Source organism: Pelophylax lessonae (assembly GCF_965119305.1).
Source record: "Pelophylax lessonae genome assembly, chromosome: 2".
Lineage (NCBI taxonomy): Eukaryota > Metazoa > Chordata > Amphibia > Anura > Ranidae > Pelophylax > Pelophylax lessonae.
Window position 1 is genome coordinate 592,887,396 of NC_138769.1, and position 20,910 is coordinate 592,908,305.

General features: G+C 41.2%; 1 protein-coding gene across 2 annotated transcripts in view; it reads right to left on the reverse strand.

Annotated features, from left to right (window-relative positions):
• Nucleotides 1–1,788: 1,788 nt before the first annotated feature.
• The window catches only part of ENDOU (endonuclease, poly(U) specific), an 80,928-nt gene continuing 61,806 nt past the window's right edge, over nt 1,789–20,910 (reverse strand). For both annotated transcript variants that reach the window (XM_082247747.1, XM_082247746.1), the window contains 3 exons: nt 15,924–16,030; nt 4,025–4,167; nt 1,789–2,045 (listed from right to left, as the gene is read on the reverse strand). In XM_082247747.1, the coding sequence (XP_082103873.1) occupies nt 1,934–2,045; nt 4,025–4,167; nt 15,924–16,030 (362 nt within the window). In that variant the 3' untranslated portion in view covers nt 1,789–1,933. The remainder of the gene's footprint in view (nt 2,046–4,024; nt 4,168–15,923; nt 16,031–20,910) is intronic.

Genomic DNA, 20,910 nt, shown 5'->3' on the forward strand with positions numbered 1-20,910 from the left:
AGGTGTAACTAGGGGCCTGGTTGCACTAGTGTCCAGAGGGGCCTGGCTGCCCTGGCATCCCAAATTGCCCACTCCCCTACAGCTTCCCTTGTTTGGCTGGCGGCAGCGGGTGGGTGAGAGCGTGGGGGGTCACGTGACTGGTGGTGGAGCATGGTTCAGGCAAACTGAGGGAAGGAACAAGAAGGTCTGAAAGGAAAGGGCTACATCTTGCATCACTGAGCCAGGTTCCCGAGATTAGCTGGTCACGGTGAAGAAGAAGGGGAGAGCTTGATGGGGGCTCTCTCTTAGCTGGATTGGGTTGTGTCTCTTTGCTGGATTTGGCTGTCTCTTTGCTGGATTGGAATGTCTCTTTGCTGGATTTGAATGTCTCTTTGCTGGACTGGGCTATCTCTTTGCTGGAATGAATGTCTCTTTGCTGGATTGGGTGTCTCTTTGCTGGAATGTGATATCTCTTTGCTGGATTGAGCTGTCTCTTTGCCAGAGGGGATGTATCTTTGCAATATTAGGATGTCTCTTTGCTGGATTCAGATGTCACAGTGTGAAAGGGCTCTAAATATCCACAATATATGGTTTGTGGATAGCTCCCTCCTCTAACACATTAAAGTTGAACTATAGGCAATTTTTTTTTTTTACATTTTGGATAGAGGAAGGGAGGATTATAACACCTGTCAGATTTTTTTTCACCATTTGTGTCCCATTGTGGAGATTTCCTTTCACTTTCTGTCCCATAGCCAAACAGGAAGTGTGGGGAAAATCCCTGCAAATGAAGGGAATTCCTTGGGGACCCCCAGGTCACCAGAACTAATGTCCCCATTGGAAGATTTCCTCTCTATTACATTTCTTGGGACAACCCAAAATTTGGGATTTTCTTTTCACTTTCAATGATAATGGTAAACAGGGCAAATAGAATGGGTGAATTTCCCTAACGGAAGCACAGACAGAAAAAAAAAAAAAAAAATTAAAAACATTCTCATCCCTCTCCACTCTATCCTAAACTAAAAAAAAAAAAAAAAAGTTTTGCCTTTGGTTATACTTTAAGCTAGTGTGTGTGTTCTGATATTCAGGCCTGTTCACAGCACATCCTATCAATATCATTGTTGTAAATCAATAAAATTGTTAAAAATAAAATATATTCATAAGTGCCGGTTCATACTATAGCGATGTCAGACATCGCATGTGATTCACACTGCACTGCTATGCAAATCACATGCGATGTCTATGCGATGCAAATTCAGCCATGCAGATTAGATGGCTGAATTTGCATCGCATTCGGACCAAAGTCGTGCAGGACCCTTTTTTGGTCCGCGCCAGAATCAGATTGCATGGGTATTCACAACTATGCCATCCATTGAATTCGCACTGAGATATGTGAACTAAACTGGGGGTGTCATTAACTTTGTATTGACACTCCCAGCAGTTTGCATATGGCAGTGTGAAGTGCCTGCGAGTCGGGTGCAATGTGGGAACCCGCAGTGGATGCGCAGGGTTCCCACATCGCACCAATGTGAACCGGCACTCACGTTCATATTAACCCAAATAAAAAGAAACACAAGTGTTTTGTTGTAAACTGTATTTTTGTAGTCCTCCTGAACATAAAAAGAAAATATAGGAAAACACATACATTCTCTTTAAATCATATTTTTAGCTCATCTCATGGTAAAAGGGGCTTGTTCTGTTTGCTGACCTGTATTTGTACAAAGGCCACACAAGGAAGGGCAGAATGCTAATACCAGAGGTTGCAAGCTGACCCTTTTCATTGTCCGGTCTCTTTTCCGTCAACAAACATTATATACTAAAATATAGAAGGGCCATTCCTTTTAAACATGGGTGCATTCTCTGAAATTCCAGTCTATTTCACAAAAAAAGCCTCCTGGAATGTGTAGAGGAGACAGCTGCATTTTAAAAAGGCTAAGTGATATTGTCAGTCACTAGATTAAACCTCGGGGTAGGCTGTGGCGATGTACGATTTGCCCTTTCCATATCTGTTCTTGGTCCATTCATACGTTCGAATGGCCATTTCATGCCCATCCATAGAGATCATACACCTGCAAAAAAAAAAAATATATTGAGAGATAATTGGTATTGTCTTTAGTTATTTCTGTTGCAAATCAAGAATATTGGTCTACTTAAAGTAGCTGTAAATCCTAACTGAATGAATTTCATTTTGTTTAATCAATTGACTTCCCAAAGGATCTACCCCCTTCATGACCAGGGCATTTTTGCTATTCGGCACTGTGCTACTTTAACTGGCACTGAACATTTTGGAAAAAAAAAAAAAAAACTACAATTTTCTACTTTCTGTTAAAAATATATGCAATAAAATCAAACTTCTTCATAAATTTAGGCCAAAATGTATTCTGCTAAACATTTTTGATAAAAAACAAAACAATAAGTGCATATTAATTTGTTTGTGTGAAAGTTATAGCATCTAAAAACTATGATTGAGATATATATATATATATATATATATATATATATATATATATATATGTATATATATATTTAAAAATTTAGAAATTGCTCAATTCTGATGTACTGATAGCCTCATTTCATGAGGCCCTTAAGATGCCAGGACAATACAAATGACCCCTTTTTGGAAAGTAAACAGTCTGAGGTATTTAGTAAGAAGAATGGCGAGTTTTTTTGAAGTTGTAATATTTTGTCACAATAAGTAATATTTTTTGACAAAAGAAGGAATTAATTTTTTTTTTACATACTGTCACCACTGCAAAACAGCATCATCATATGACTGGTGTGGCGGTGATCAGGCATACTTATTGGTGACAATATGTTAACAAAAATACATTTTTAATTTCATTTTTTTTAAACTTTTTTTAACATTCTTTTTTAACGTTTTTTTTTTTTCTTTTTTTTTTTACTATTTATTTTACATATTTTCATCAGAATAGTTCAGGGTTTTTTTTTTAACTTTTTTTTATTTTTTTTACACTTTGCTGTTACAGTGATTATCACTGTAACAGCAATGTTTTGAACTGTCATGAATTGGTTTCATTCATAACAGCTGTGATTACTAGTGATCTGTGATTGGCTATAGCTAATCGCATGGCACAGGGTGCTGTGATTGGCCCAGGTACCATGTGATAGCTATGGGCCAATCACATTATCACAATACTAAGCATGTTATGTTGACACTGAGATCATTTGATCTTATAGGGATCATGTGCCACCCCAGCCGCTCAAAGTAGCCGGTTACCGTGATCTGCAATCCACTGTGTCCAGTGAAAACAGCGGTCCTGGAAGTGACGCACTGCATGCCCCAAGTAAAAGTACATCACCTGGCCTGCAGCTGCCGCCTGCAGTAAAACTACTGTGGGCAGGTGGAGAGTGGTTAAGCGCTGAATATCATAAACAATTGCCATTTTTTCCCCTTAAATACTGCTTACACCTTGATTGCCTCTCATTGCTGCCAAATTCCTCCAGCCTCTAACAGCCATTTAAGGTCTATAGGCAATGGTTCCAGCGTTGGTTCATTGTTCAGGACTAGGGATGAGCTTGGGTTCAGTCCCATGTTTAACTGAACCTAAGAAGCTGTCTGCATGGGCCCAAATATCTGTGGACAGGGCATTCCCTACACATACACACAGAAGCAGGGATGCTCATGACATCGTAGATCTAATATAGCCACATATTTGGGCAATACAAAGTCACAAAGGATGTGAAACTTAATGGGATACTAGTCTCAGAGTTCCCCATTAAGCCTCACCCACCCAACTCTACGGCTGCTGCACCTGCCATGGACTGAAATGCGAGGGAATTCAAAAAAGCATTTAGAAATCCTTTAAATTTGTGTTTGTTTTTTTTATTCTGAAATAAAGAGCTTGAGAGAGTGAGAGCAGTATGCCATCCTCACCTCAGGTGCCAGAGGACCTTGGTCTCAACACTAATAGTCATTATTAGAAATGTTTTGAATATTTGTTTTAAGGTTAATATATGAATTTAGTCATGTGTAGCAAATGGAACTAGGCAAATTATATAGAAGGAACAGTAACTTTGTTAGACTTACTTTTTACCAGGACGGGCAATGAAGCACAGGGAATACATTGCAAAGTCAAATTCAGGGCTTGATCCAATGAACTGCGAGCCAACCTCTTTTAAGAAACCATCCCAATGAAACTGCTTACCCAGCACATCTGGATAGCTTGTCCACTAGAATCAAATGAAAATATGAAAATATTAAAATATATTTAAAATCTCAAGCTGAATCTTTTGCTGTAGTTTAAACAAATTTTTGTCTACCATTTTTTTTTTCCATAAAGATTTTATTGATTGTCTACCATATTTATCCACATCACATTACCATTATCAAGCCATCACCAAATCATGTCACATTACCAGTATTTCAGTATTCTATACTTTAAAGCCAAAGCCTGTTTGGCATGAAGCTAGTGGAGGTCACTGTAGAAGCAGGTTGCTTTCTTGTATTGGGGTTGATTTACTAAAGGCAAATAGATTGTGCACTTTGCAATGTGCAGTTACACTCTGCAAGTACAGTTGCTCCAGGGCTTAGTAAATGAGCAGAAGCTCTGCTGACTTCCGTCATCTAATCACGTGCAAGCAAAAGTGCTGTTTTTTTAATTTTCCTTGAATGTGATTGGGTACTCTTTGCCAAGAGAACCTTTACCTCATTTACTAAGCTTTGGAGCAACAGCACTTGCAAAGTGCACAGTCTATTTGCCTTTAGTAAATCAACCCCATTGTCTGAATTCACGTTCTTACAATTTAGCCTTTTTATAGTTAGCATTTAGTATTTATTCATTTACCTTTGCACTAACATTTAATGGTTACTGGGTCCCATTTGAAATCTGCTTATCTTCCAGGAATAGAGAGATCTTATTTTGGTATCACTGGTGCACATTTTTATTTTTAGATCATTTTGAACACACAGGGCAATCTTCTCTCCTTTGGGGAGCGTTTGATGGAAGTTTTTTTCTATATGTATATTGGAACATATATTTGTTATTTACTTGGTTTTCACTGTATATTACTTGATAGGTTTTCTTGTTGTTTACTCTTGGTGTGATTATGGGCTGCTAACAGGACTTTTTTTCAGCAGGAACGTGGGGGAACGCAGTTCCGGCACCTCCAATGGGTGATGGAGGGTCTACTGATGCTGGCTGCTGGGAGATCTATTGTTGCTGGAGGGGATCTATTTTTGCATGAAAATCTATTGTTGCTGGTGGAGGATCTTTTGATACCGAGGGTTAATTGTTGCTAGAAGGGATCTACTGTTTAGGGAGGGGTCTACTGCTGGCTGCTAGAGAGTCCATTGATGCTGGCTGCTGGGAGATCTTTTGCGGCTGCTGGGAGATCTTTTGCTGCTGCTGGGGGGGGGGGGTTATTGCTGCTGGCTGTGGGGGATCTATTTTATTGCTTTTCTTGTTATCATAACCTAATTCCATACATTCCAATACAAAATTATACTTGGTTCTATATTCTCTAAAAGAGGCTGTACTGGAAGCTGGGTACGGGGTGGAACCAAGGTTCAGTATCGGAGGTTGGAAGGGGTGGAACCAAGGGTTAGTGCTCGGAGGTGGGTAGGGGGCGGAGACACAAAGTAACTTAGAAGGGGGAGTTCCTGCACCTATTGTCTGAGAAAAAAAGCCCTGGCTGCTTATATTTCTTATGCTCATCTGTGCATTATCTGCTGCCATTCATTGGTTGGAGCTGTCACCATTTGGAAGTATTACAATGCGTTTTAAACAAATATTCAAGCATTGGTCTTATGACTAATTTACAGGAGTTTGAGCAGCACTAACCCTTTTTAAGAGGGTGTGTTCCAACATTATTACCATTCCTAAATTTTGAAACTTTGTTTTTTTAGCTTGCAGAAAGTATCATCTGATGAGGTTATTGTTCACGAAATGTGTAGAGCTCTATGAAGCACTCTATTTTGTATATCCAAATGCTATTTTGTGAAAATTCAACATGAGTGTCTTTGATCACGATTTGCAAATACAATTATAAATGGTCTGTAGTGAATCAGCTTGTGTTTTTAAATGTTGTTTGATGTACAGATTCATTGTTTGAAATGCATAAAAAAAATGAATTTTTTCTGTATGTTTTGTGTTTTTGATGTACCTCTACAAAATCTTATGGGGCACTTAGAATGGTTTGGAATGGTTTGTTTGAACTAAATTATTAGGGAGGGATGTGAGGTACATAACTTTTTCAGTGATTTCCAGTTTACAGGGGAATCGGCCAGGCATATGCATAGTTACATGGGGCCAAACTGAAAAAAATATAAAAATATCCATACCTGGAATTCATCTTTAACGTACTGTATTTACAACCATGATTATAATGAATTAAATATGTAAAAATGCACTATGCATTCCCTTTAATGATTCCCCTTGATTCCTATGTTCACCCCTGCTAACTCTCAAATACATAAGCACCCCTGAATAAATAGAATTTTATCCATTTGCCTTTACCACCTGCTGCCATTCACATTATAAATAATATACATTGGCATAGTGAATGACCGAAAGACCATGATGAATGTAGACAAATAAGCTTAGATTGGACTTCTTTTAACAAATTTTGCCTTAAGTGTATTTCATTATGACTCATATATGATGCATATGGGTTTCCTCAGAACCAGTTTTGTTTTATCACTTTGCATAAGTAAATAATCAGTCACCTTGACAAATCTTTGATCAAAGAGGTCACAATAACTGGTTGGTAGGGGTCATAGTCAGTGACCTCTTCTCAGCCCCTGCATCTGGCCAGGGAAGTTCTATTATGACAATGAACGCTCTGAGTTTAACTCAATTTTTCCATTCAAACAACCATATCTGAAGTGTCAACAAGGCGATATGTTGGCGGCTAATAATTCAATTGTATCACAGCCATTCAGGACAAAATCTAATTGTTGTGTTTGCTCTGCTGCTGTTCCCTAGGTCTCAGGGATGGCTTGTCAAACAGGGAATACTAAGTATGTTATACTGCATGACACACTGCTGGCCTGAAAGGAACATTAGCATCTCATCATTGCTTCCAAAGCCTCATTTTGTATGCCTGAAACTGAATCAGTTTTAGGTCGTTTGTGTATCTAAATTAAACTAGGGAAAAGTAAATCTGGCTATACACTGGTAGATTTCTAATTGTACATTTGTACAAATATTTGTACAAACATTCATATGAAAATTCTTTGTACATTTGACAACTGGACATGTAATTCGAAAGTACTGAAAAATGTAATTGTTTTTAGCATTTGATTTTAGAATGAATGTACTTTCAGATATGAAAACTACATACACTCAACCTCACACCAAAGATACTCCAGATTACTTCTTCTTTAACTCAACAGGACTTACCTCTTTTAACCAAGAAAATGATTGAACCCATGTTCCTATCTGACCACCATCCCATCCCCATTTTGCTAACCTTCCCAGAGACAGTTTAAAGATCGAAAGTGTGGCATCTTGATGCTTCACTACTAACAGACAAAGCCAATTTGGACCACATTTACTCCTGCCTCAAATCTTTCTTCCAAACAAACAACACTCCTGACATACAGTGCCTTGCGAAAGTATTCGGCCCCCTTGAACTTTTTGACCTTTTGCCACATTTCAGGCTTCAAACATAAAGATATAAAACTGTATTTTTTTGTGAAGAATCAACAACAAGTGGGACACAATCATGAAGTGGAACGAAATTTATTGGATGTTTCAAACTTTGTTAACAAATAAAAAACTGAAAAATTGGGCGTGCAAAATTATTCAGCCCCTTTACTTTCAGTGCAGCAAACTCTCTCCAGAAGTTCAGTGAGGATCTCTGAATGATCCAATGTTGACCTAAATGACTAATGATGATAAATAGAATCCACCTGTGTGTGTAATCAAGTCTCCGTATAAATGCACCTGCACTGTCATAGTCTCAGAGGTCCATTCAAAGCGCAGAGAGCATCATGAAGAACAAGGAGCACACCAGGCAGGTCCGAGATACTGTTGTGGAGAAGTTTTCCCAAGCTTTAAACATCCCAAGGAGCACTGTGCAAGCGATAATATTGAAATGGAAGGAGTATCAGACCACTGCAAATCTACCAAGACCTGGCTGTCCCTCTAAACTTTCAGCTCATACAAGGAGAAGACTAATCAGAGATGCAGCCAAGAGGCCATTGATCACTCTGGATGAACTGCAGAGATCTACAGCTGAGGTGGGAGACTCTGTCCATAGGACAACAATCAGTCGTATACTGCACAAATCTGGCCTTTATGGAAGAGTGGCAAGAAGAAAGCCATTTCTTAAAGATATTCATAAAAAGTGTTGTTTAAAGTTTGCCACAAGCCACCTGGGAGACACACCAAACATGTGGAAGAAGGTGCTCTGGTCAGACTAAATCAAAATCAAACTTTTTGGCAACAATGCAAAACGTTATGTTTGGCGTAAAAGCAGCACAGCTCATCACCCTGAACACACCATCCCCACTGTCAAACATGGTGGTGGCAGCATCATGGTTTGGGCCTGCTTTTCTTCAGCAGGGACAGGGAAGATGGTAAAAATTGATGGGAAGATGGATGGAGCCAAATACAGGACTATTCTGGAAGAAAACCTGATGGAGTCTGCAAAAGACCTGAGACTGGGACGGAGATTTGTCTTCCAACAAGACAACGATCCAAAACATAAAGCAAAATCTACAATGGAATGGTTCACAAATAAACATATCCAGGTGGTAGAAGGGCCAAGACAAAGTCCAGACCTGAATCCAATCGAGATGTGGAAAGAACTGAAAACTGCTGTTCACAAACGCTCTCCATCCAACCTTACTGAGCTCGAGCTGTTTTGCAAGGAGGAATGGGCAAAAATGTCAGTCTCTGGATGTGCAAAACTGATAGAGGCATACCCCAAGCGACTTACAGCTGTAATCGCAGCAAAAGGTGGCGCTACAAAGTATTAACTTAAGGGGGCTGAATAATATCGCACGCCCAATTTTTCAGTTTTTTTATTTGTTAAAAAAGTTTGAAATATCCAATAAATTTCGTTCCACTTCATAATTGTGTCCCACTTGTTGTTGATTCTTCACAAAAAATTACAGTTTTATATCTCTATGTTTGAAGCCTGAAATGTGGCAAAAGGTCGAAAAGTTCAAGGGGGCCGAATACTTTCGCAAGGCACTGTATATCCCTTAACCAAATAGGAAGCACACAAGTGCACCATCAGCGGGGAACTATCACCAAACGAAAACCACAGAAACAATAATACATCAAAGACCTGACCAACCATATTAATAATCTGGAAGTATCACACAAAAAGACCCAAGCCGTCCAAGTTCTACAAGAACTCACACGAGTAAGATCACTCCTACTGGATGAGCTAAATCAAATAACAAAATGTAAATTCGCCCTGACACGTAAATCATTTTACAAACAGGGCAACAAAAGCAGAGCACTACTGGCCAGAGCCTTACAGGCCAAAAGAGCATGCAAGGTGTTAAGACAAGTTCAGAAGCCTGATGGCACCCTTGCCACAAACAACAAGGATATATCTGCATTCTTTGAACAATATTATGCCAACCTATACAATCTGACCCACACAAAATCAACCCAATACCCCACAAAACCCAGATCGACAGTTTCTCAGACAGTACACCCCTAGCCCAATATCTCAAGATATAGCTCAGTCTCTTGAAAACCCTATTTCAGATCCCAAGTGAACAAACAAATGAAAGCAGGGAAGAGTCCTGACCCGGATGGCTATACAGCCGCATATTACAAAACTTTTGAGGATACCCTCACCACTTCCTTTCTTTCTGCATTCAACACGCTTGCATCAACAATACCCCCCCCCCCCCCCCACTGCCTTCTAGAAGCTCACATAACTGTACTACCCAAAGACTGGAAAGATCACACTTGAGTCTCCAACTACCACCCCTTTTTCCACTTTAATGTGAATACCAAACTCTTTGCCAAAGTCAAATGTCATTGGTCTCCACAGACTAAGTGGGCTTCGTCCCTAGTCGAGAAGCTGGGGATAACACCATCAAAACTATCAACTTTCATTCCTAGCTAACCTCCTCTAAACAAAGCGGCATCTTCCTTTACCCAGATGCGGAGAAGGCATACGACAATGTGGCCTGGGACTACATGAGTGAAACCCTCCTATCCCTTGGAATCGGGGATAACATGCTTAATCTTATTCTGGCCCTCTACAGCTGCCCAGCTGCACAAGTGAGAGTAATTGGCCACCTGTCGAATGTCTTCTCCATTTGAAACGGCATTCACCAGGTGTGACGGTATTACCCGTCACTGGAAGTGAAAGACTGATGATTTGGATTGCTTCAAATGTGGTCTGTATTTACAAGTGATGCTAATGTGTATTGTACTTCAATGTCAGACAGGCTCCCTTTTGTTTGTGTATTGAGGTGGGATATGTACTGTGTCCAGACAGCTACATAATAAGTTCAGGTTAATTCTGTTTCTGTATACAATTTCATCTGCATATGATAACGTAATCAGCCAGAGGGGAGGGATTGCGTACACTGTATGGGAATGACTGAGTGTAAAACTCTGTTTCTATTGGATTGTGAATGTCCTGTTCCCCACAAGGTCCACCTGGGCGGTAACCTTGTGGGGGGGGGGAAACTGTATAAAAGTATGTTTCTTGTTCAATAAAGAGTTCTATTTCACCCTCAAGTTAGAGTCCTGTCTCTCATTGGGGGAATCTGCAACAAGGGATTGCTATGCTCTTCATACCTTGAATAATCACTAAGCTCTTGTAAGAGCTTGTTCCTGCTTCACTCTCTGGGAAAAGAGAGGTTCACCCACAGGAACATAGAGCCTTGTGGTAGGTCCAGAGTGGGTAGGAGACGGCCAGACCCCAACCAAGCTACGGCGGTTCGTGGGGTCTGAGGTGGTTATGGTGTCTGGTGGTGTGCTTGAAGCCCTCGGGAAGCACTAGGAGCATCCATTAACAGAGGTACCAGGTCGGGGTGCCGGTTGAACCCTTACACCAGAGTTGATTGTTTAAGTACTTACTCTGGAGCCCTTCCTCATTTGTCTCCGAGCCAACCCAAATGTCAGGGCAATCCCGTTTTCTGGACACAAATTTAAAATTGCAGTTTTTGCAGATGACATTTTACTGTCCCTTTCTGAACCACACATTACCCTCCCAAACCTATTGGGAGATGTTGCCCTCTTCCAGCCTATCTCCCACCTCCAAAATTAATTTTGAAAAATCATACATCTTAAACATCTCCCTGTCAAGGGACACAGTATCTCGCTGTCAATGCAAATTCCCCTTAATCTGGAAAACCAAAGCAATTAAGTATTTAGGTATTCAACTCCCAAGCAGCCTTATCGACTTAAACTCCCTGAATTTTGCACCACTTTTGACCTCAATAAAAGAAGATTTACAAAAGTGGGAAATTCCCTCCTTTTCTTGGTTTGGAAGAGCTGCTATACTAAAAATTAACGTTCTACCTAGACTCGTATATGTCATCCAAGCCATCCCCATTCATCTACCACCAATATTTTACTCTACGTACAAAAGCCATCTGTACAAAATATCTCTGGCACAACAAATGTCCACGCATCAAATGCAAACACCTTGTACTCCCCAAAAACAAAGGAGGCATAGGCCTTCCAGATCTGCGTAACTACTATAGAGTCTGCCTTCGCACCAAAATAGCGGATTGTAACATCCATGCCTCTACAAAACAATGGGTTACACTAGAAGAATCCATATCCTCGATACCCCTAGCTACTGCACCTTGGCTACCTCCTAAACATATTCCATCCACTATCGCTGACCAGCTGCCCTTAGGGTCCCACCTTATGCTGTTTTCACGAAGCAGGCATCAAATACTCCTTTTCATCTGCACCAGGTCCCAAGACACCACTCTGTCTTAATCCCAAGTTCCCTCCAGGGATGTCCAACTCATGGCCACACAAACATGTTCTAGCTAAATATTTTTTCCACAGAGCTATATTACTGAACCGTAAACAACCTGCCTCCCAAATGAAAGATCATAAGTTCCCACTATGGACTTATCTTCAAGTAGACCTTTTCTGGGGTCCGAACCGCAAACCTCACTGGTCCCATCAACTTACTCCCTTAGAATCATTATGCTCTGGGAACACACCACGAAGACACGTAGTCTCAACCATCTGCGCTTTACTTTTTGCCAAACACCTCATAAAAAAACAAAACATGTCAATTCTGAGAAAAAGAACTATCCTTGGACCTCACAGATAAACACTGGGAACAAATATTTGAAAACATCCTTAAAGGCCCAATAAATTAATCAGCCCAGGAAAATGGTTATAAGGTCCTCACGCAATGATACAGAGTTCAGACCTCTATTCATAAATTTGAACCATCTGCATCCAACTTATGTTGGATATGCAATATCGAACCAGGTTCTCTGATCTGGTGGTCATGTCCCATCATCCAAATGTTTTGGAGGGAAGTTCATACCATAATCTCCAGGGTATGTACCCTTATATTAGAATTCTCTCCTTCTCAATTCCTCTTCCATCACACCTTTAAAACCCAGACGATCTTACTTCAAATCCCTAGCTATGCGCATGCTAAAACACGGCTAAGCTATATGTCCCAGTCCTGTGGGGCAAAACCTGTGCCCCCTCAATCAAAGATTGGTTTAGGAGAATAGACAAAATCACAGAAATGGAGGAGCTTATAGCCATTTCCCATGACAACATCTCCACACACACCACCTACTGGTCTTGTTGGTCTAATTTTAGAACCACCACTGAATATATTAAAACCATGGACCCCCAAATCCAAATAAATAAGGGCAATACTCAGGATATCCATTCTTTCTTTATTGTTGACCCTACACTGACTCATCCTACATAAAGATCCAGGGATAGTCAAGGTTGGATAGGCCGTAAATCAGGGTCCAGTAGGAGGCACTCGCCCCCCCCTGTTTCAGCCTACTCCACTCTTATCTCTCTCACTCTCACATCACTCTCGAAAACCACATACACTGTTAGAAATGTATTTGTTCCCTGCGCGTGACTATTAGCTAGTAGTTATATCTTTCCACCGTCTGGGAAATATCACACAGGTCTATGACCTGTCAAACTTTCCTAAGGTAATATGCCCATGGCCTTTTTGTGATATTTCTTTAGCTTTTTACCTGGATACAACATCTTTAGGCTAATTTGATTATGCTCTTATACAATGGGTTCTTTAGTTAAGATTATCTGCTCTAAGAACCTCTGGTCAGCTGCACCGGTGAGTAGAACATTTTGTGTTGCTGTATTCTTTGCTGTTCTGCTTGTATGATGACAATCTCCAGTGGCTGTATTTCAACCAAAAATGTAATGGATATTAGTTGCATGTTCCTTCTTAACCTTCTCTTAGTAAAAACTAAGTGAAAGAAATGTATTTGTTAAAGAAAAATTTTGCATCCTGCTCCTTCATCACTGTGGTTGAAAACACATGTTGATTTGACTCCATTAGCATATCAAATGAACATTTATAAAATGAAAATTTTCAAATTAAATTCTAACAGCTTTAGGGTCTTATCTACTGCAACCAGCTTGTGATTGGGAGTGTCTAAGGTTAAGGTTGTGTGTGCATTGTTTCATGTTTATTGTTCTTCAAAAGTAGAGCTGCCAGTGGTTTGGTGGTACTAGTCATTGATTCAGTGACTATTTTATTAAGCCCTGTCATTTGTTTCCCAATGTGGAGTTGCAGTACTGAATTCTATATTGGTAGCTAGGCAGTGCTACAAGACATACTGCTGAAGATGCAATGGCTCCCTTGTGCTGAAACTGGCAGATTTTAAATGTGGAAATCTTGGTACGAAGATGTGTGTGTGTTGCAGCACCAGGCTTAGTTGTCATTGACCAAACTTGACTAAAGGAGGCTGAGACTAGTGCGGCTACCAGAAGAAAGAGTAAACTGAGCCTGAAAGAGTGTGGCCACCCACCAGGAAAAGAAACAAAGAGTTAGACAAGTGACCCACTTGAAGTTAAAAGAACAACATGCTTATCAGGAATTCCTAATTACACATACAGCCAATCTGTAAAGGGCAGGAGAACTGAACTAAATGGTATCCTAGGGTCTTTCTATTGAAACTAACAACTGACTTTAAAGGAAACCTAAGCTATGGAAAGCATAGGGGCGGCCATTGTAGACCTCCTTCTGATAAAGCTACTTGCTGTGGTTTTACTACATTCTCAGAGATACTAACACAGAACAAGCATGCAGATCAGGAAAGTGGAGTCGGAGCTCCTGATCTGCATGTTTGATCAGTATTTCGGGATTTAAAAAGTAGTGAATTTACTCAATTCATTACATAGTATAGAGTATGTGCCTGTGGAAATTAGAAGACAACCTTTAAATGTGTCTTTAGCACTGCTAGTAACAGAGTAACAGAAACAGAATTATGTTCATGTACTAATGTCTTCGTACATTTGTTCGCTTACATTGTATGCATTTAATTTCAATAAAAAATATTTACAAAAAAAAAAAAAAAAAAAGAACTACGATTATAGCAACAACATTGATAACAATATTTTTTTTTTTTCCAAAGCGAACATTTTTTTTTTTATCATTTTGGAAAAAATAGTAAATGGTTAAAACCTCAGTCAAGTTGTCTGTGTCCCACTGGGAATATCTCTCTTCACTTTTTGTGATATAGACACAACAGGAAGTAGGAAGACCTCTCTCCCAAGTGAATGAAATACCTACTTAGATTCCGGGACAGGTGTCCCCATCTGAAGATTTCTTCTATTTCTGTTCTGTTGACAGCTCACAGTTTTTAATTTTCCCTCATGTTCAGTCCCGTAACAGTGGTTTACAGGGTTCTAACCCTCACTACTTCATCCAAAACTAAAATGAGTTTTGGCTTTAGATATACTTTAGAAATACCACTGCTCTGAAAATAAAAATAATCCACATGCAGATTTTTGATTACCTATAGCAACATCAGTGAGGCAAAAACAAAAGCAAAGTCACATAAAAAAGCTTTTACCATCTTCAACTTCTAAAACATTGGTCCGTTCAATAGTCTTAAAATGACAAATGAAACCTTGTTATTTTGGTCAACTGCATTGTTCAAGCTGAATGACGACCATCTCTAGCATCTTTTATTTATTCTGATCTATTTATGAAAATAGCTAAAAAAACAATCTACTAATCCAGCACTAATCATCTAGTTATCTCTTTATAAATTACTCCCCCTTGGGGCAGTCTTGCTCACTACAACAATCCAGTTTTCCTGCATCTTTTGCTGTATTTTTATAATGTTTCTCTTTTAAGCTGCTCTGCCATAGCCAACCTGCCAGTTTCTACTTTATTTGCAACTTGGTCACACATTAAGTAACTCAAGGCATGGCTTCAAACTCTTCTGTTCCCTACTTATGGTTTATAGTCCTATAGGAGAAAACTGTCATTGGCTGTAAGTGTCATAACGTGGGGTTTCGGATTTTACTGCTTTTGTTACCACCAACATGATCCACTAGTCATCAGTCTGTTGTTGGGCTGATGAAACAACTAGAGTTAAGAACTTAAGCTGGATACACACTATACAACTTATGTGGTTAGATTTCCTTTAGATTTACCTTTTCTATGTAGTGCAGGGGCCTGCCTGATTGCATACAGATTGAAAGTGTTTAGGTCTGACCTCATATTATATAGTTTTGGTAAATCTAAAGGAAAAAATCTAAAGACAATTGTATAGTGTGTATGGCCCATTAGTCTCTTCTTCCCAAAGAATAGGAGGAATAGGAGGGCAAATGAGGGATTTGTCTTATATAATCCACATTGCCCCAGCTTTCCTACAACCTTCTATAGTGGTCAATACAAACTAAACCCAGAGCAGAGCTCAAACTACAACACTTCAAATTCAGAATTAAAGCCTAAAATGGATGGCTTCCAGTATCTGAGAACTGACTGCAAATGATTTATCCACATAGGAAGAAACTTACTGGTCCATCATAATTGTGGCTGAAATAATTCAACATTCCTTTCTTCTCCAGGAGATAAAATCGAATCCAACTATGGAATCCAGACACTTTGCCTTTCTTTACTTCACCTAGGGATTCAGCAAAGCAAAATGGATTAAAGATTAAGCAGTTGAGTGTTAAAACAAGGATCCATTTTTGAAAACTCCTGAGCTTTGGGGAAACTTTCAGGAGTAACTATAAGATTTTTTTTGGCTATATAAAGGGTATTAATAAAAGGAAAGAAACAGCGCTATAAATTCTAAATGATCTTTAAGAGCACAGTCATTTGTAAACAATTATAAATAGAGCTGCGCTGAAACACCAATACACAAATAATAAATGAAGCAAAAAAAATTTCCAAATCACATAGAGAAATTTCTGCTGTGAAATGAGCATCCCTATCGGGCAATCATGGTAAGATAAACTGAACCACCAGTGCAAATAGTGAAAAATAAAATAAATTAAGTCCAAATTCTAATGAGAGGAGTCCTTCCAGTGATATTGACACCACCCAACACCAAAAAATGAAGTGTGACCTCTGCCATATAAGGTGCTCACTTACCAGCTTGCATGGTCCTCCTATAATGGGAGGTCATCCACACTTATGTCTTATACCCAGCCAGGGCCTTTATCCATCTAGGAGGGGTAGGAATATGGCAACTTCCACCATACACAGATTTACCATGGCAAAGGGTCAGCAACAATCACAGCTCAATACTGGCTAGGGTCCTCCAAAGAGCTCATATGACACACCTTGGGATATCACACTCATAGAGGTTCCCCAAAAGATATTAAGCCCCGTACACACGTACCGATCGTCGGCCGAACGATCGTCCGTCTTTTGTCCGAGGGCTGTCTTGTCTGTTGAAAAGTGCAAAAGACTGCACACGAATTTTGTCGGCCAACAACAGCCGACTTCAGAAGTGATGTCATGTGATGGTTAACTTTCCTTGTCTTTTTTCTTTTCTGAGCATGCCCCGTCTTGCAAATCTGCTGTCTGTCGGCCGAATTCTGTACTGACTGGCGAACAATCGGCCGTTCTGGTGTTGGCCAACAAAAATTTTAATGCTTGCACGACAGATTCTGTTCGGCCGAAAATGCGCTGTCGGCTGTCGGAAGCATCTTTACGGCCGACAATCGGTACGTGTGTACGGGCCATTAGGCTCGCCATAGTGTAAAAACTTTACCTAACATTTATAGTTACATAGTTAGTGAGGTTGAAAAAAGACACCAGTCCATCCAGTTCAACCTATGATGTGTGTGTGTGTTTGCTTTTAACCGTACATTGTATACCCCTGTATGTTGTGGTCTCTAAGGTGCCCATCTAACAGTTTTTTGAAACTATCAATGCTCCCTGCTGATACGACTGCTTGTGGAAGAGAATTTCACATCCTTACTGCTCTTACAGTGAAGAACCCCTTACGCATTTTAAGGTTAAACTGCCTTTCCTCTAGTTTTAGTGAGTGGCCACGTGTCTTATTGCATCTCCTTTCTCTGAATAATTTGTTCCTTATGCTAGGGTCGCCAGTACAGTATTTGAACATTGATATCATATCCCCCCTCAGTCGTCTCTTCTCCAGAGAGAATAGGTTCAGTGCTTGTAGTCTTTCCTCATAGCTGATGTCCTCCATTCCCCTAATTATTTTTGTTGCCCTTCTCTGGACTCTCTCCAGTTCCAGCACATCCTTCCTGAGGACCGGTGCCCAGAACTGGACGGAATACTCCAGATGTGGCCGGACCAGAGTCTTGTAGAGTGGGAGAATAATCTCTTTATTTCTGGAGTGAATCCCCTTTTTTATACATCCCAGTATTCTGTTGGCTTTACTTGCAGCGGCTTGGCATTGCATGCCACTGCATGCCACTGCGGCGTCCCGCAAGTCTCCAGATCAGCATATGGATAAACAGCCGGCTTCGTTGGGGGGCGTGTGGACGTTTACGTCTGGGATCGCCAACGTTTCGTCATAAGAAAGACTTCTTCTGGGCATCCCATATGCTGATCTGGAGGCTGAGCTCTTTAAGAACCCTTAGGGTGCAAGCCATCCGGTCCCGGTGATTTATTTATGTTAAGTTTCTCTAGTTTAGTTCTAAGTCTATCTTCTGTTAGCCATGGCGGCATTTCCTGAGGTGTATTGTTTAGTTCGGCCTTACAAGCAAGGTTCGTGTAGCCCCCCGATTCTTTTGTGAAGACTGAAGAGAAGAAATTATTTAACACTTCCGCCTTTTCTCTGTCCTCAGTGGCCATATTTCCTTTGTCACCTTTTATGGGGCCAATGTGTTCTGGCCTCACTTTCTTACTGTTTATATACTTAAAGAACTTCTTGGGGTTCTTTTTACTCTCCTCCGCTATATGTCTCTCATGTTCTATTTTAGCCGCCCTGATTTCGTCTTTACATTTCTTATTACACTCTTTGTAATGCTTAAACGCTGCCAATGACCCCTCAGTCTTGTATTTTTTGAAGGCCTTTTCTTTAGCACTAATATGCATTTTTATGTTGTAGTTTAGCCACCCAGGGTTTAATTTTGCTCTTTTAAATTTATTTCCCTTTGGAATGCACTGGTCAATCCCCTTGTTAAGTATGCTCTTGAAGCACTCCCATTTTTCCTCCGTGTTCTTTGTTCCCAGGGTTCTATCCCAATTGATATTTTCTAGCAGCGAGCGCAGTTTTGGAAAATTGGCTCTTTTGAAATTCAGTGTCCTTATATTTCCCCTCTGCTTCCTATAACTGTAATTAATACTGAAACTTATTGACCTATGGTCACTGTTTCCTAAGTTGTCCCGTATTTCTATATCCGTGAGCAGGTCTGTATTGTTGGTAATCAGTAGGTCAAGTACCGCATTTTTCTCTTACGTCCTCCGACAGTCGCCGCCCCTTCCCAAGTCTTCACCAATGGGTATTGACCTTTTCTCCGCAGGAGTAGCTAGGCACAAGATTTGTTAATAACAAAAGCTTTTAGCATAGACACACCCCTAGGGGCTTTCCCCTTAGTCAATACCTCCCTGCACCAGCATTCCCAACTCAGTTTGATCTTGCCTAGCTTATGAGTAGCAGGCTTTCCTGTGCTGGGGCTTCAGTCTCAGCCTTCTACCCTTTTTTTTAATTTTATTTCAAGTATTTTTCTTTTTTTTACTAGCTGTTATTTTGTCAGCTTTAGTTTAGGGATCTTCGGATGAAGATGATCATGCGGAGCTGGGTCTCGGACTGGCCGCCCTGGATCCCAGGGCTGAGGGCCAGATGGATCCCCAGCCTGCCATCGAGTGTTCAGCTATGGTTCGCCCTGGCGCCATGAACGACCCATCCCTGTTCGCTGCAGGGATGCTGCCTGTGAGGTGGCTACCTCACTGGACGCCATTCTGCGGTCTCGTGCTGCAGTCCACTGCGTCCTGGCTGCGGCACTCCCTGTCATCCTGATAGCGGTTGGTCGCTTGAGACGGCTCCCCACGCCATCCGGTACAGGTGGGGACCATCTGTGTGGGTGTCAGTCTGTGGCTGTGTGTACCCCCATGTCTGTGTACTATGCGGGCTCCCTGTCAGATCCCTGTATGGATGCATGCCTTTGTGGGCTGCGAGGGGGGGGCCCCTCCCGCTCTGCTGTGAATTCTGTGGGGCAGATTGGACAGACATGCTTGAGCGGCGACCGCTGTTGCGGCCCGCCATTTTTTTGCAGAAATTGCTATGGACGGCCCTGTCCCTATACAGCGCTGTGTTTTTGGCGCCAATCGCCGCCATTTTGGCGGGCCGCGCTCGTTCGAGCACATGTCGGCGCCATTTTCTTGTAGCCTCAATCCCTCAGCCGAGCGGCCATTTTTTGCGGAGCCTTCATAGGCTATATAAGTCAGCCGGTTATTGCATCACTTCCTCTTTCTCTGGGACAGCGATCGGTGGCAGCAGCCTGTTTGTGCTCTCTCCAGGTTTTTTCCTTCATTGTCCTGTCATTCCTTGCTCAGTGTTCTCTATCCCTGCGGGATTGGTGCATACAGTAGTGTACGGTGGGCTGCGCTCGCCGTGGTGTTAAAGGGACAGTTCCCCTTTTTTCCTTTCATTGCTGTGGGCATGGATTCTCAGGATAGCAAGTTTCCCCCCGCCCTGGTGGGGGACCAGGGGGCTGCTGCACCCCCCTAGGGGGCTGATCTGGTGTCTCAGGTGCATATGCTGATGGCTGAACGATCCGCAAAAAGGGCCAGGTTATCCATTTCCTCTGATTCAGAGGGCGATGTGGTGTAATGTTCTGGTACCTTTGGGTACCCTAATTACTCTTTTCCTAAGTGTATGCGCCCCACCATTCTCTTTTGGTAAGGTGCGCATACACCTTTAAGACTGATGCTGTCATCACTGAGCGCCGGACTGAACAGCTATTTAAATCACCAGCTTTCACTCACATGTGTTCGTTCAACCTGCTTTGTGCCTTGATGCTAACCTGTCTTGAAGCTCTCATGCTTGCAAGCATACCTTGCTGTCGGAACCACGCTGCGCTGATCCCTGTATCCCGCTACCGGATCATCCGCTCTTGCCGAACCTCTCCTCTGCTACATTGCTACTAGTGATAAGTACCCCACAGGGGAAACCTCTAAAACCTTCATACTAAAGCTTACACTATCTAGCTCTGCATACTAAGGACTATTATTACATCTGCATTATCTAAGATTGCTAGCTCTTGAGCCTACTACCATCTGCTCTTGCACTGGGTTGGTCTCTCCTGTATGTTCACCTGCTACTCTATCATCTGCTACCATACATGATTGCTAACCTATCTGCATCCCATCTGCTACTATCTTACTTTCAAGAACATTTCCTTTCAAGTGTCTGTCATCTACCATCTCTACCCAACCTGTCTCTTCAGCCTATCATCACTGTGTTACTATATACATAAGTCACTCTAGGAACATCTTATTGAGTGTGTGTATTTACTTGCTGAATTGAGATCATCCACACATGATGAGTCTTGGGAGTTGGAATTGGTGTCTCAGCGT